The sequence below is a fragment of the Mytilus edulis genome, chromosome 2, assembly GCF_963676685.1.
Source record: "Mytilus edulis chromosome 2, xbMytEdul2.2, whole genome shotgun sequence".
In the NCBI taxonomy this organism is placed as follows: domain Eukaryota; kingdom Metazoa; phylum Mollusca; class Bivalvia; order Mytilida; family Mytilidae; genus Mytilus; species Mytilus edulis.
This window is the reverse complement of record NC_092345.1, coordinates 23444650-23461765: the sequence shown is the minus strand read 5'-3', so window position 1 is coordinate 23461765 and position 17116 is coordinate 23444650. Positions and strand designations below refer to the sequence as shown.

General features: G+C 30.7%; 1 protein-coding gene across 5 annotated transcripts in view; it reads left to right on the top strand.

The window, feature by feature from the left end:
- The window catches only part of LOC139511758 (uncharacterized), a 48663-nt gene that overhangs the window by 14059 nt on the left and 17488 nt on the right, over positions 1 to 17116 (top strand). For all 5 annotated transcript variants that reach the window (XM_071298807.1, XM_071298804.1, XM_071298803.1 and 2 more), the window contains 7 exons: positions 51 to 128; positions 2082 to 2100; positions 12186 to 12224; positions 13109 to 13272; positions 13939 to 14055; positions 14636 to 14827; positions 15131 to 15206. In XM_071298807.1, coding sequence (XP_071154908.1) covers positions 51 to 128; positions 2082 to 2100; positions 12186 to 12224; positions 13109 to 13272; positions 13939 to 14055; positions 14636 to 14827; positions 15131 to 15206 — 685 coding nt within the window. The remainder of the gene's footprint in view (positions 1 to 50; positions 129 to 2081; positions 2101 to 12185; positions 12225 to 13108; positions 13273 to 13938; positions 14056 to 14635; positions 14828 to 15130; positions 15207 to 17116) is intronic.

Here is a 17116-nt window from a genome sequence, read left to right as displayed (position 1 = left end):
GATGTTATGAGAAAACCCTTAAATTTATTGATTTTTTTGAATTATTTTAGATTGATGGAGACAGAGACTTGGATGAAATATTCTTCAACATCAGTCAAGTTTTAGATTTTGCATTTTTTGGCAGAAAGGTAAGTTGTGAAAAGTAAAGCCAACTTTTTCTTAGTTTGTTTTCTTTTTCCTGGAAGTTTTTAAAGAGTGTGAGATTAAAATTTAAAAAACCCAAGTGAAATCAGGATTTTTATCCCCCCAACATAGCAGAGGGGGCATTAAGTTTTACCCTTGTCCATCTGTAGGTCCGTACATTCGCCTCTACCAAATGTTATGAAACACTATGCATATTGTCACATAATACAGATCAAGTTTGAAATTTGGTGGCGTCACTTATACCGATCTTGAGTTATGCCCCTTTCTAGATATAAAAATTGGTGATTTTTTTTTTTATATTTTGGAAGAAGGATTTTAAGGGGACATTTGAGTTTTTGCCATATGTACCAGTTTGTCAAAAATCAATATATCATTCAAATAAAACTCTATACTGATGTGTATTTTTTTATAAACTTTATTTTAACATTGCATACAACTGTATGATATGTTTTAATTTTTATAATATTTGGTGGTAGGTTTTAAAAATTTAATGAGGTAAAACAGACATTGTATTACTATGTAATTAAAAAGAAAAGTTAGATTTTTATCCAGTTTTGCCCTTGATTTTTCTGTTCACTGTTCTCACTCAATTGTTTCATTTCAGATTATTTTTCCTAGTTATTTCTTATTAAGATTGGAGTGACTCTTAAATTAAACTGGAAATTTAAACCGTCAATTAAATATTAAAAAGAATCTGAATTGAAATTAAAATTTGTCAAAAAAAATCTTTTGACCAAAGTTAAGATTTTAATTCAATTCTTAGAATGACACTGTAGAATCATTGCATAAGATATACAGTTATTTCTTATATATAAAATTATTTCCTCATGAAACCCCCAGTAAAACTATGCTACATAAACATCACAATTATTGATACATAATAATATACAGTGGGGCTCAGAAAAGGAGAATCTTTTTCCTAATGTACACAAATATTTTCTTATCTATTTCTTTCTAACTGAAATGAATTAATAAAATTGATATACAATTTTTTGTTTTAATTAAATAACAAAAAAAATCTATATTAATCTGACGAAGATTTTTTAATCTGATTTTTCTCTAAGTATGCCCCTTCATAGCACATTGTATGCTTTTTATCACATTTGATCTGTAAATTATGATAAGGGCCCCCTTTTAGCTCACTGTTATAAGGTCACCTGAAGAATTCTGTGAGATATTTACTTTCTGAAGACTAAGAATATTTACTTCTGAAAATGAATGTAAGTTAATATTATAATTATTATTTATTAATTTGTTTTATATCTTGTGATTTTTATTTTTTGTTGAAACATGATTTTTTTTTAAAGTGGATTTAAAGCACTAGGGAACACAAATTAAGACTAAATAACTATAAGACTATCAATAATTTTTCATTAAACCTTTTACAACTATTTAATGTATGAATTATCTCCCTTTTAAAATACCATTTTAATTTTATAAATTGAATTATTCATGACCTTGCTTTAAAAATACTGCATAGTTTTCTCCATCCTTTAAGTAAATAACATTTTTTCTTGGTAGCATTCTGTTTCATTTAAGAATATTTGATTTCAAACTTTCTCAAGAAGCTATAGTCATGTTTGCTAAATTTGATTTCTGAATAATTTAGTATAATATATATGTTGATAAATTTTTATGTAGATATATGATGCAGGCTCTTGAATTAAAATTGGTTGATGGTTATATTTTCCCGAGGAAATATTAGATCATAAAATTGATTGGAGTGGTTTGCTGTTGATAAGATCCCTCCCCAAAAAATAAAATTGAATTAAAACTAAATAGATGAAAATGAAAATAAACTCACTAAAATAAAACCCCATACACATTTAAATAAGTTGGTTTTATTTTTTTTCAAAATGAAAATAAATTATGATTGTGTACCTATATGTTGTAAAACATTTGGTTAATAAAGAATTGTGTGTTTTTTTTATTTTCAGCCACAGCCACCAGGAGCTGGTAAGTGTAATTATGTATTCATAAGATAATGCTGATTGGAATATTTTAGATTATATGTGTAAATCACTGATCACTTACTGATCTGTAAATTAATAATAACCACCATTGTTTACATGATCCATAGAGCACAGTGAATTAGTGATTAACAGGCTAATTGTAAATATCTGTGGCCAATATGAAGTTGTGAAGGTGATATGTTGTCAATCGTAGAAAGGGAAATAATCCATCTATTCATATACTATCACAATATTCACAAATTAGATGTGTGTGAAATGAGTTATTCGGAATGAAATTTGTTTTGAAGCATGCAAACGGCTTTCCTAAGACGGTATATTTATTTTTACTTATTAAACACTTCCACGAAATCTATATTCTGATTTTTAGAATTTTTTTTACCAAATAACCCGACATAACTATTAAATCTGATGTCAGAGGAATATTGTATATTTGAAAATCTTTTATAAATAAAGCAAATTTAATAAAAAAAAAAAAAAGGAAAATGATAACAATATTTTAAAAATTTAGATATACAATATATCAAATTCACAGAAAAAAAAGAAATATCAAACATTTATAGATATCATGTCATGAAATTAGTTTATTGTCCCAATAAAGTCTTAAAATTATAATGACATAATTTGTGGTAATATCTCTAAATGATTTGTACTTTTGTCATATCTTCTCATAAATCATGTATATTTTACTTTACTCACTTAATTGTTGGAAAATCACATATGATGTTAAGTTTTCATGAGGCCAAATCTTGGTCTATACTAATCCTTTCACCTTTCTGTGTGATCATGAATCATCTTGCTTATGCACTGTGAACTGTATATGAGTAAATCACTACATGTACTAAGTATATATAGCAGACACTTTCAATTTTTCTAAAAAAGTAAATGTAAAAATGAAAATTTTGATGGTCATATCCCTGAAGAGAATAAGTAGTTAAATAGCATTTCTTTAAAACTAAAACCACCCAGCAGATTTGTAATTGCAATTATTCATTTGAAAAAAAAACCCTGTTAGTTTAGTTTTTTGCTGGATTTTGTTACTGATAGAAGACACAGAAGAAGAAATGCAATCTAGGTAATTGTGCACCTAAATTTATTAAGGCCTTTTCTGAAAATAAAATATTGTTTCTCAAATGACCAGCAGAATTTTCATTTTTTAAAGTTTTTGTATGAAATCCATTTTTTTTGCAAACTTTTCTGTTTTCTTTTCTCATCATAAAGCTCTTAAAAAACGAACCATTTTGTAGTCATGAGTCGAAGTTGCCGAAGAGAAGCAATGCTTGGTTTTCAGAAGTGCCTGTCAAACTTTCTTTCTGCTTGTAGAAATTTTATAATGGAAAATCAGTTATTCTAAAATTAGAACACTAAAATGTCTAACTAGTAGATGCTTTAATTAAAGTAGTTATTAAGTCTCCCAAACAAAGTTTGGAGACTTATTGTTTTTGCTCAGTTCTTATTATTTTTATTCTTCTTCTTCTTCTTCTTCTTCTTCTTCTTCCTCTTCTTCCGCCACTTTAAAAATGAACTTGTCCGCAGCGTTTCTCCAAAACCGCTTGTCAGATTGACCTAGAATTTCATAAAATGGTAGACTAATATGTCTAGGTGAGCCATCAATCTTTCGTTTGTGCATTGGGGTCTATTAAGGGGTATTTTGGGGGGTAGAAAGGAGGGAGGGGTTTACTATAGAACCCTATGGGATTTTATTTTCTAAAATTTTCAAATGAATATAACTTGAAAACTGTAAGTGATAGATACATGCAGTCTTCAGAATTGATTATAGGACAATTAAACAAATCACATGAAATATAGGGGGAGTCCCTGGGAGTTCATCCCAACCCCTTCAATTTGAGAATATGCTTATATCTTGTAAATGGTCCAGATCCCAACCCCTAAACCATATATATTCTTAAATGGGACGATAAAACAAATCAAATGAAATTAAAGGGAGGTCCCCGGGGGTCATCCCCACCCCGTTCAATTTGAGAATGTGCTATTATCTTGTAAACGGTCCAGATCCCCACCCCTAATCCATATATATTCTTGTAGGGGACAATAAAACAAATGAAATGAAATTAAAGGGAAGTCCCAAGGGTTCACCCAACCCCCTCCTGTTTCAAAACTTATAATCGGTCAACATCCCCACCCCTAAACCATATATATTCTTGTAGGGGACAATAAAACAAATGAAATGAAATTAAAGGGAAGTCCCTAGGGGGTCACCCCACCCCTTCTTATTTGAAAACTTGTAAACGGTCAACATCCCCACCCCTAAACCAAATATATTCTTGTAGGGAACAATAAAACAAATGAAATGAAATGAAATAAGAGGGAAGTCCCAAGGGGGTCACCCCACCCCCCTTGTTTGAAAACTTGTAAACGGTCAACATCCCCACCTCTAAACCATATATATTCTTGTATGGGACAATAAAGCTAATCAAATAAAATTAAAGGGAAGTTCCTGGGGGTAGCCCCACCCCATTCAATTTGAGAATGTGCTATTATCTTGTAAACGGTCCAGATCCCCACCCTTAAACCATATACATTCTTGTAGGGGACAATAAAACAAATCAAATGAAATGTAGGTAAATTTCCTGGGGGTCACCACCACCCCCTCCTGTTTGAATACTTGTAAATGGTGGAGATCCCTACTCGTAAGCCATATATATTCTTGTATGGGACAAAAAATCAAATCAAATGAACATGGGACCATATGAATGGCGAGTTATGGGAGCTTTGTTTGGGAGACTTCGTAACAGCATCCTGTTACAATTACTTCTGGTTTTAAAAATAAAATGTAAAAACACGTCAGCTGTAAGACCATGTTTATTTCACTTGAGCCCTGCCTTTTAAGCATGACCTTTTTATCCTTTGACATAAGCATGACCTTGGAATGACCTTGCATGTTTGTTTAATTGCAGAAGTTGCTGAAGAAGTGATAGAGAAAGATATTGCACCAGAAAGCTCCACAACAACAGGTGACAAAGTTGCAAATCCATCACATACGGAAAAATTAGATGCAGCGGGTACCTAGCGGATAAACTTTTTCACAATGATTTAGATTAGCAGTAGATAGATAATATGTGTACAGATTTTCAAAAGCTCAGCCAGGATCACAATTAACCATGGAACATTGACATAAATTTCTAATGTTTCAAAACTTTGTCTATGTATCTCACATAAAAATATGGAAATTGTTGTACCTTGGTTCTATTCTTTAAAAAAACCTTACAATTTATAATCAGTTATACTTATTCACACAGGACCAGAGACTTATTCTCTTAAAAGATTTGTATTATAAGGGTCATTGAATATAAGAACTTATTTTTTAATGCTGGATATATGTTTGCCAGTTAACAGAAATGTTCATAAAGATTTTATTCAAAAGATTAACATTTGAATCAAATTATTAAATCAGAGGATTTTATTTGCAACACACAGATTATGTTCATCTCTTATAACTATGAAACACCAATAGCTATCTTAAATGTAAATAAAAGAAGTTGTAGAGTATATCTCAATTTGACAGCAACACTATGATAAGAAAAGTACAAAAGACATCTGAAAGGTTAATGTACAGGTCTTCAATAATAGATATGCAAGAGTCTCAACAATATGTTTTGATCTACAGTCTAGAAAAGTTGTTCACAATTTGTTAGATCTATCAAAAGTTAGTCTTCAATCTCTTTCCTATGGGACACAAATATGCAATTTTTTTGTGATAAAAACAACTTTTTAATTCTAATATTGACACTTGCTAAAATTGATGTCTCATTTTCCATATTTCTCACAATACATGTCTGTTTGATGAAAATGTGTATTCTCTATTTGTGGTTTTAAGAATAATAACATTCAGGAATATATGTTTGTTAGTGGTCTGATACCAATATTGTGTAATACTCACTCTTGTGAAATACCCCCAACAATTATATGAAATATAAGTTCAGTGATACTATTGAAAGTACTCTAATTGCATGATATTTATGCGGCTTTGTTGTTGTTTTGAAAGAAAAAAAATCAGTTTATAAATACATGTGTACCTGAAATGAAATAAGATCTTAAATAAGTTATTTGTTTTTATCACAACTATGGTTTAATGTAAGATTCCTTATTCTATTGAATTGCAAATCTTAATAGTGAATTTGATACCTTTTTTTTTAAATTGATGTTCTTGAAAAGATATTTTGTTATATATCTAGAGGGAAAAGAGTGTAGCATCTTTGAAAAAAAGAACCTGAATTTGCCATGCAATTTTTAAATAACAACATATCTTCAACCTATTAGGGCTTGCATTTATAAGGCAGCAGTTTTTGTGTTATATTTGCCTGTCCAGTTCCACGTTTTTGTGTCTTGTCGATTACACATTGTAAAATCTTACTGTTTTGCTTGTATTACATATTTGAATCTCATTTTCCCGACAGTGTACACATTTTCACTATTTTATGATAATCAGAACATTTGTTTTCAATACATTTATACTAGGATACCTATGTCTTTGGTCCCTTTAAATATCTGCTTGTTCCTTATGCTTATATTGGCTAGAAAAACAATAATTTATATATGGTCATAATAGTTTCAATATGATGGCTTTGACTTTTGTCATATTGACTCAAATTTATAAAAGTGCTCACTTTTAATTTGCTCATACAAATGTATAAGATTTATTTTAATCCCAGTTTTCTATATCTAAGATCAGACTCAATTTTATTTTTATAAACTGCTATGCCAAATTATTGCAAATCTGCATCATTTCAATCAATTTTTATAACTAAGCAATTTCATAAACACATATCTTTATACTTATATATTAAGACCGGTATATGCAATCAACTTGGATCAGCAAGGCATGTTGAAAAGGACTCTGGCATATAAACTTGTGAATGGTTTTCAGTTGAAGTTTCATAACATTTTACAAATAATATGAGTATGCTGTTCTTCACATTACATTGTTCAAACTGGAAGACTAATAGAGAATGACCATAATAAAAAAGAAGGGATATGTATGTTAAGGTAGTACCCAACACTTTCACTAAAATAAATTTGGCTCGTTTAATTTTCATAAAACTTTGACAAATTATTTACTTTGACCCTTTTACAAAAATATCAAAAAATCAAAAAATTTGAACCAAGCGTTTTATCAGAAAAAAATAGCAGTTTGACAAACACTATTTTTGATCGTTGTGAAGCTTTATATTGCCTTCACAAAGCAACATAATTAAAACGTTAAGCTGATATTACAGAGTTATCTCCCTGTAGTGTTAGGTACCACCTTAAACCAAAACTCTTTTTGAGACAAATATTTTTATTTCATTGTTGATTTATGAAATGTTAAAATGGGTAAAAATCAAGTTAAATACCATTTTTATTTTATCTCTCTTTAATATGTATGTGATATTCTTAGTGCTGTGATATTCATTTTATTTTTTAAATCTTTATTATATTTAGCGGCAGAAACATACATTATTTGTCTTAAAAGAACTGTGATTTATATTTTAATTCTTCAATTAATTGTCTTGCATATTCAAACACACCCATAACATAGTAATGGCTGCAGATGTAACTTTGAAGATGAAATTCATTTCTTGACATTTTTTTAATGACTTTAATTAAGATTTTTTTGGGAGATAGATAATTTTTTATCAGCTCATGATATCTCATTTTAAATGTCTTAATTTTGTATAACATTTTTATTGTAAAATTAACCAAAAAATTAATTTCAAACATTCTTGGAATATGAACTCGGGATTCGATGGCTGTTAAAGCTTTTATTAATTGCCAATGAGAACATTTAAACTCTTTTGCTCAGACTCTTTGAGGTAATTTGTAATTACCAATGAAAAGAAAAATTTAAAAAACTTCTAGGACACAGTATGTACGTTACAGTGAGACTTTGAATGAATTGATATCTGTGTATCTTTGTGTATACTTTTTCATTATTGAAAGTACAAAAGCCAGTAACTCAATTGTTGTAAAATTTGGTCTTGTTAAAAGTTGTTTACATTGAATGAGAATGAAATTTCTCCTTCACAGACACATTTTTTGCTTGTAAGCAATGATTGTGACACATTCTAATCTATGTCCAAAGGGAGGTAATCATATTACTAAAGGAGTTAATCTTATAAACAATCAATCTTTTATCATCTTTAGGCTATATTGCTTTGTATAAAATTAATATATGTGTCAATTCTATTGTTCATATGCTATGTTGCAATTTTTTTTATAATATTATTGTTTTATTTCTACAAATAGAATATATATGATTATTGTTAAAATGGAGACATCTTTCATGAACTTTATAAATAAAACTAAGAAAATAAAAGTTTATTTTAGAAGCCATAAATTGTGTCTGTTTTCTAGTAGTAACTTGGTCGTCTAGAGTGTAGAAAGTTGTTGGTTCTATCAATGGCTGGATCAAACCAAGTTAAACTCCACTTAAATTGGTTTCTTCTGCTTCTCCAAGATATATGCAGAATTTAAAAGTAGTAAGAGAAAAGACTGATAAGCCAAAAGTCCAAATGAATGTGTCTGTTGATGTTGTTGGAAGCAGTTTGTTCTTACCCTGGCTTAGTGACATAACTTTATCCCACTTAGTATCTGTTCCTTTTCTGCAAAGCACAAAATGCAAAAATGGAAAAGACTGATAAACCCACAGAGTCAAAATACATTTTATCTGTTTAGGGTGACCATGTCTTTGTCAGGACTTTAGGCTTTTGAGCTAGATCATTAACCATCTGATTTAGTATATTAATCTAATACCAAACGGATTTTATTAATCCAACATTGCATGGCACTGTCCTGGATATGCATGCAATATTCACAGCATGGCATTAAGTACCCATCAATCAATTATAGCATTAATAAAGATTCTTTATCTGAAAAAAATTAAACACTTACTAGTGATACAATAATAGTACTTGTTGTTTAATAAAAATTCAACAGCTTTTAATATGCCAACCACATCTTAGTCTAACATTTTTTTCCATATGAAGTCTTCGTCAAGCAGCCATGCTAAAAGAATTTACCCTTTTCAATCCATTCATATTGATTTTGTAATTTTTTTCAATTCCATGAAGGATGTGTTAGTGTAATTATGCTGCTTCTGTACAATACACTGATATTGAGCAAAAATAGGTCACCATGACTTACATTTTATGCTTGAGTGCCTATGATAAAGCTTTTAGGGTAAGCCCAATTGTTTATTAACACTCTGTAAATTGAATGGTAGGTCACAGTATTGTCCCTGATACAGTCCTGTTACTTATAATGTTAAGGTTATTTCTCACAGCCTATGGGTATTATATCATTGATATCTAGCTACCACAGATTTAATATCTCAGCAACATTTGGTCACTATGATTTGAAGTTGGGTGACTTGGGTGAAGTTAGTCTTTCATGTGCCATTTGATACAGATCTTCTTTAATGAAAGGGAAAGTAAAAATATTCATTCGTAGTTAAATAATACAGTGCTTAAAATTGCACAAAGTTAAAAGTTATAGTTGAAACCCTTTACTGTGCCTCTTTTATCTCATTTATTTAAAATATGCCAACTGTAAAGTTAATGGAAAATTAATTCTATCTATTATATTTTTTTTTTATCTGAGCTCTCGTTTTCATTTATTATGTTGATAAAAGATAAAACTATTAAAAAAAAAGGAAAAGTGTGCATAACTATTTAAATATCAATCAAATTTAAACTGAACTATTATTACTTTTATGTATACTCAGGCTAATGCCATAGTGGGACTGTTCATCTTTCTATGTTGAACATGTTAAACAAAGTGACATTCATTATTATTTATAAAGTGGTATAAAAGCACACCCAACAACGAAAATATAACACTTAAATGCACAATACAATAAACAGAAATATATGTAAAGGAAAATAGAAACCATTTGATCTTAACTTTCATAGTGAATTAATCCTTTTACAAGCATGAGTGTCATATTTCAAATTTCTACTCTTTGAATTAAGGTATAGAAAATACTGATATGAAAACAGACATATGAATAAGTTTGTTATATCAGTCCCCTTTAGACCTGATGGTTATTTAATTCATATCTTATGGACAATTTTATCATTCATAAAATCTATTCTATATATAGTAAATTAATTTATATCCCAGGAATGTCATATTTGAAAAATCTGCTCATTGAATCATTAGGCATAAAAAGTACTGTAAATCTATCTGGTTAAGAAAGGGGTAACAAGTTTCTGGCCATTCTTGGTTCATACATCTTCGCTAGCCAAGGGTTACAATCCACTCCCGTTCTCAAGAGAACAGGAGTGGATCGTAACCCTTGGCTAACGAAGATGTGGTTCATATTGTGATACTTATTATTATTTAGATGTCTGTAGTCATTTGGTTAGGGGGACAAAAGTTTCCATTAAAACTACTGAACTGTTTTTAACACATATCATCTGTTATTTACAGTGTACTGTAGTGATCTCCACCAAATTGTCTTTGATAACCTTACCTACCAATTACCAATAGAAAATTACTTTTTATAATAAAACATGGGCAAAATGGAGGTTAATTTTGCTTTATTTTCTCACCTGCATTGATATTTGATTTCATGGTTTTTCAAAGTCTTCATATATTCATAAAGCATATTTGTAATTCATTGAATATTTCAATCGATGGTTTCCCAAATATTTTATATCGAAACAACAAATAAAAAAGAATGGTAATATGAACCACCCAAGGTATATTACTGACACAGAAATTATTTTCTGCAATGAATTGCAGGATTTCTTTCTTAAATGTCATATCCAAGGAAAATATTTTTCCCATTTTCAAATGAAACTGGATTTAACTTACCATATTTTGGAGGTATATACCTGTACAAAAAAATCTAGCATTTAATGCAAGGGCAACAACAAATCTTTAATGGAATGTTTGTAAAAGATGTCTGATTCCCTGTCCCTATAAGGGACGACATCAAAAGATCGATGCAGGATAAAAAACTTAAATCGAATAGTTTGGGGGGGGGGGGGGGGGGGGGGGTCAACATTGCTGCAAGTTTTGTAAATCTAAAATCGATTTTACATATATCTATATAGGTAAATCAATTTTTCCCAAATTAAGTTAAGAAGGGGGGTAGGGGGGTCAGCGAAAAAACTATGTGAATTAAGTTTTTTATCCTACATTGAACTTTTGATGTCGCCCCTAAGCTAAGATTTTTTAAAATAAAAAATCCTTATTAAATTTGCCAAATGTTGTGATTCCCAACTTAAAGTCATAAGAAACCTCAAATCAAAAAAAAATAATGCATATGATTTTAATAACTCAATGGATAGTTTTCATTATAAATCTTATGTACATATACTTTTTTCTGAAGAAAATTCTTTAATTTATTCATATTTAGAAGAAGTTTACTTTATTTGAATAGCTTCCTTCCAGCAAGCAATTCCCCCGAGATATTTTCCGTATGCAAGGTGACCTCAGTGTGACCCATCTCGTAAAAATCCGGTGACCACAATACGCATGGATGTCCTTAAAATAAACTATTATCTGAATTTACATGTTAAACACGTGCTCAATTTCCATGCTTTTTTGTTTATTTTTCGTCAATTGTTGACAAACAGGTGACAATCGTTAAACTTCGGCTTCAAGACACGAACTTTAATTACCTGCCATATTTTCACAACAACACTGACCGATTGAAAAAAAAATTGACAATTATACGAAATTTACACGAAAAAAATGATAAATTCGAGCACAGAAGACTAAGTTTATGATGTTTGTATGCATTGGTTCAAGAATTGGAAGAACATTATTTTTCACCGGTCACTCGTTTCTTATGACTTTAAAACGATTTTTTTTCATGTTGTATAAGATATTTCAGACTATTTCTCTACCTAGCAATCAAATCATTACTGCTCACTGATCATGTTCTTTATCAATCAAATTTTCTGCTAAGAATAGTCTTCTTTTTATGCTACATGCATTTTTCTTGAAAAATGGAAACAAAATAATAATATAAAGATGCAGGCTCTTTTGAATTATCCCTCTGAATAAGATTATAAGTTCATCATAGTGTGTAATGGGAGATAATTCTTGTTTTAATTACAGAAGAAGCTTTAAAGAGCACCAAGGTGGTTTTTGTTCTAGGTAAGTCAGAGTTATATCCCTTTTAAGACCAAGAAAATTTTTAGGCATTTTAATTGCTATACACAATTTTGTTTATTTGTTACGAAATTGATATTTATATTTAGTATTAACAAATACTGATAACTGTAAGTAAATGTAGACAGTTAATGTGGATACATATTAGCTATTTCTTGATTTCTTGATTCATCGATTGATTGATTGATTGATCGATTGATTGAAAGCTGGTTGCTGAAGTTCAATGGAATTTTGTTTTCATTTGAAAACCCTAAAATAAAACTGAGTTTCAAAAGAAATGAGACATAGGTTGCATGCATGGAACACAATTACAAATGTCTGAACAGGCACATGGAACGCAGTAGGTTGGAGCTGCATTATAAATATAGCATGGTATATCTGGAAAAATAGTTTGTTTTGCCTGCAATTCTGTACATAGATGATATTCACCACTCTTGGCAGTATTTTTATGAAAAGAAAAATAAGAAGATGTGGTTCATGATATCCAATGAGACATTATTCTCCACCAAATACCAAATAAGGTAGAAGGTTAACTGTATGAATTCAACAAAGAGAAAAACCCATACTACATAGCAAGCTATAACATGCACTGAAATGTCACAGAATGAATTCCTAGGAGAAAATTTATGGCCTGATTTAAATATAAAACAATCAATGAAAAAAAAATATATGATATACAGCACCAAATGACAACCACTTATTACAGACTTGGGACAGGCACAGAATATTGAGGGGTTAAAGATGTTTGGATGTCAGGGGTGGAGGTGGGGGATGCATGGGGCACCAACCCTCCACCTAACCATCAAAACATTATTATTTGTACATGTATAACTGCTTTTAAATCTGACTCACTTAATTCTATTTTAAAGGCGGTCCTGGCAGTGGCAAGGGTACTCAGTGTAAGAAAATTGTTGAGAAATTTGGCTATACTCATCTTTCAACTGGTGACCTCCTTAGGGCAGAGGTCGCATCAGGGTCAGCACAAGGGAAGAAACTTACAGAAATAATGGAGAAAGGAGAACTGGTACCCTTGGTAAGATTTTATGTCTCAGATATGAAAATCATATTGCATTCATAAAAATAACCATAGTAACTACATCCTATTAATATTAGGTCATAGGAGATGGCACAAAGTACTGTCACTCTCCTATGTATACAAATGACTAAAAAAGTACTACAATTATATTGGTAAAATGTCAGACAGCTTCACATGAGTGTTGGCAAAGTCTTCAAAATTGAAAGTAACAATTTAACAAATTTTTGCATATGGTCTTTTTAGAAATGCTTTGAGTTGACAAGTCATGAATATAATGGTGTAAAATTGATCACGTTTGCAAAGAAACTAACATTTCCCTCACAAAAAAGTTTAAAAAAATTAGGAGGGGCACTTTTTTACCCCCCAAATTTTTATATCATATTTTTTTAGTTTTCTTCTTTAATCAATTGAACATCCTTTTTAACAGGAATATCAATAACTTCAGAGCAAAGGCCCACTCAAAGTTTGATCCCCAGGAGCTCAAGTGTTTCAATATCTTACCACAAAAAGATTTAAATTGAAGAAACAAATAACCTTTGCAAATAAAGATAAATAAAGAAGTCAAATCAGATTTTAAAAATTAAATTTTCAGTAGGTTTACTAGAATCATAGAAATGTTTGATTGTTTACTTCATTGAAACATTTTGATGTTTTCATTTAAAGGAAACAGTCCTTATGTTGTTGAAGGATAATATGATTGCCAGAGCTCCAAACAGTCGAGGATTTCTCATTGATGGATATCCTAGGGAAATGGAACAAGGAGTTAGATTTGAAGATGAGGTACTTCATATAAAAAAAGAAGATGTGGTATGATTGCTAACGAGACAACTCTCCAGAAGAGACCAAAATAACACAGAAATTAACAACTATAGGTCACCGTACGGCCTTCAACAATGAGCAAAGCCCATACTGCATAGTCAGCTATAAAAGGCCGCGAAATGACAATGTAAAACAATTCAAACGAGAAAACTAACAGCCTCATATTAGTAAACAAATTATAAAAAAACTAAAGAAGAGTTTAAGAAGAAAGAGTATACTTAGAAGATATTATGCAGAAATTAAATTTGATTACTCGTACGTTTTCAACAAATAATATAGTTTAAATTTATGCAGTACACTAAATACTTTTAATCATTATATACATAATTAAAATAAACACTGCTTTTGGGACATGGTAATCTTTGAAGACATTTCTTCTTTAGAACAATTGTTGAACGTAATTTAATAGTTCTGTACCACATAAGGCCCTCTTAAGAGTATTGAGCAAAATATAGATATAATATTGGCTAGTGGAAATTAAAAAACAAAAAGGTATATTATAAGTGTTTACAATCAATCTTTCCTTTCTTATCTTTTTCAGGTTAGAGAAAGTGATTTTTTATTGTATTTCAATGTTTCCGAGGAGACAATGACCTCTAGACTTCTAGGAAGAGCACAGACAAGTGGACGTGTTGATGATAACGAAGAAACAATTAAACAAAGACTGAAGACTTTCAGTGAAAACAAAAATGCTATAATGGAATACTACAGCAAGGGAAATAAAATGGAAATGGTACTTTTCTTTTGGTATTTATATAGAACTCCAAATTCTGGGACAATTTTAACAGTTACTTTATACCTTTAGTGATTTCACCAATAATCTTACAACAAAAAAATATTCTTTTAGTATTAAAGGTAACCTGGCCGGTTTCAAGAATTTTTAAAGGGAGAAAACTCTAACATTACATCAGTTGTTAAGATAATCAGAACTTGTTATACTGATATATATATATAAAGTGGGAAATGTTGATGCATTTATATTCCTATATAGTGGCTTAAGTTATCCTGACGCTTCATATGTTTTCTTTTCTTGCAGATAACGGCAGAGAAATCAGTAGATGAAGTTTTTGCAGAGGTTGTGAGAGCATTTGAAGGTAGAGGGATTACAGCCGGTAAGAGTTATCTACCATTTATACATTGATATGAATTATTATAACATTGGTTGCTATGAATTACATTGATTTCCCATCGAAATTAAAACAAATAATTTCACATGTGAAATAAACATGGTTATTTCATTCCTCTGACATCATGCAGGGTTAGAGGGTTGCTGCTCACAAGCATTTGACAAGGATGCTATTAAACCAAGAGTTGGTTGACTTTTATGGAATAACCATTTCACAGATGGTATCGAATATGTTCCTTATGTCATAAATACAATCCACTGCCCTTTTTACCACAAATGTGACCTACTGAATTAGACTATTTACCAGGTTTGTAATAACATGAGCAACAGGACCGGTGCCACACGTGGAGCAGAATCTGCTTAACCTTCCAGACACCTGAGATCACCTCTAGTTTTTGGTGGGGGTTTGTGTTGCTTAGTCTTTAGTTTTCTATGTTGTGTCTGGTGCACTGTTATTTGTCTTTTTATTATTATGCTCCATTTATGGGCATTATGTTTTCTGGTCTGTGTGTCTGTTCGTTCAATAGACCACTTTCGAGTTCATCCGTCACCGGCAAAAACTCGTCAATTATACACGCCTTTATGACGTCATTTACCAGATAGAGGGGCTCGCCTGTATCCCTGCACTATTTACGTTCATCAAGCGTCTTAGTGATCGTCTTTGTGCAGGATAAACTAGAAATAATGGTTGCTCTGTAGGTACTTACTGACATTTCCCTAATGACAGCAGTGTTGATTGTCAATTTTGAGAATTCAATTTGTCGAATAATTCGTACAATATAGAATTATAGTTTTCCAACCACTCGCTCAACATTGGAAGGAAGTGACGACGCCCCTAAACGCACAAATGACGATGATAAAGGCGCGTATAATTGACGAGTTTTTTCCGGTGACGGATGAACTCGAAAGTGGTCTATTGTCTGTTCGTCCGTTTGTAAGTCCGTTTGTTCGTCTGTTCATCCGTCCTGCTTCAGGGTAAAGTTTTTGGTGAGGTAGTTTTTGATGAAGTTGAAGTACAGTCAATTTGAAACTTAGTACAGTAACACATGTTCCTAATAATATGATCTTTCTAATTTTAATGCCAAATTAGAGAGATTTTCCCCCATTTTCATGGTCCATTGAACATAGAAAATGAAAGTGCAAATGGGGCATCCTTGTACTTAGGGACACATTCTTGTTTAGCCATGGCGTTGTCAGTTTATTTTCAATCTATGGGTTTGATTGTCTCTCTGGTATCTTTTGCCCCTCTCTTATACAACAATAGTTGTTGTCAATAACGTCAGATCAAAACAAAATGTGAATGCATTGAAAAAGATATAGTTCCTTACATTTTCTCCTTTAATCTAATTTAAAAAAAAAGCCATTTGCCAATGTAATAAAAAGAATAACTTCAAATATGGAAAAATATTTAACTTGTGACCAAATGTTACACAGATAATTATATGCATTCGTGAATTCATGTGTTGTTCAGTCACTCCTTGAATATTTTTCTCTATTTAAATTCTTTGATTAGTTATTCTATAATCATTGTCTTAGAGTATAATGTAAGATTTTTTCATGCCATTCTTTACTGTATTTGGAGTACACTGTAATTAATTCCTTGTCAAATGGCATAAATAACAGCATTTAAAATGGAATCAAATACATATACCATCCCCTAATATAAAACTTCACTTCATTTCAGCAATCAGCTAGAATTCTTAAGTGTCTAACCTTTTCAAATTTATATTCTGTCATTTTATACATGGCATTAATTTTATACTTGCTCAATGTACAATCAATTAAACATTATAGTGATATTTATAATTACAAGATGAAATCAAAGATGGCCTTCAAGGTTGAATCAATTCAAGATAATTAAGAAATGTTCTGAAAATTAATACTAAGAAAAATGAT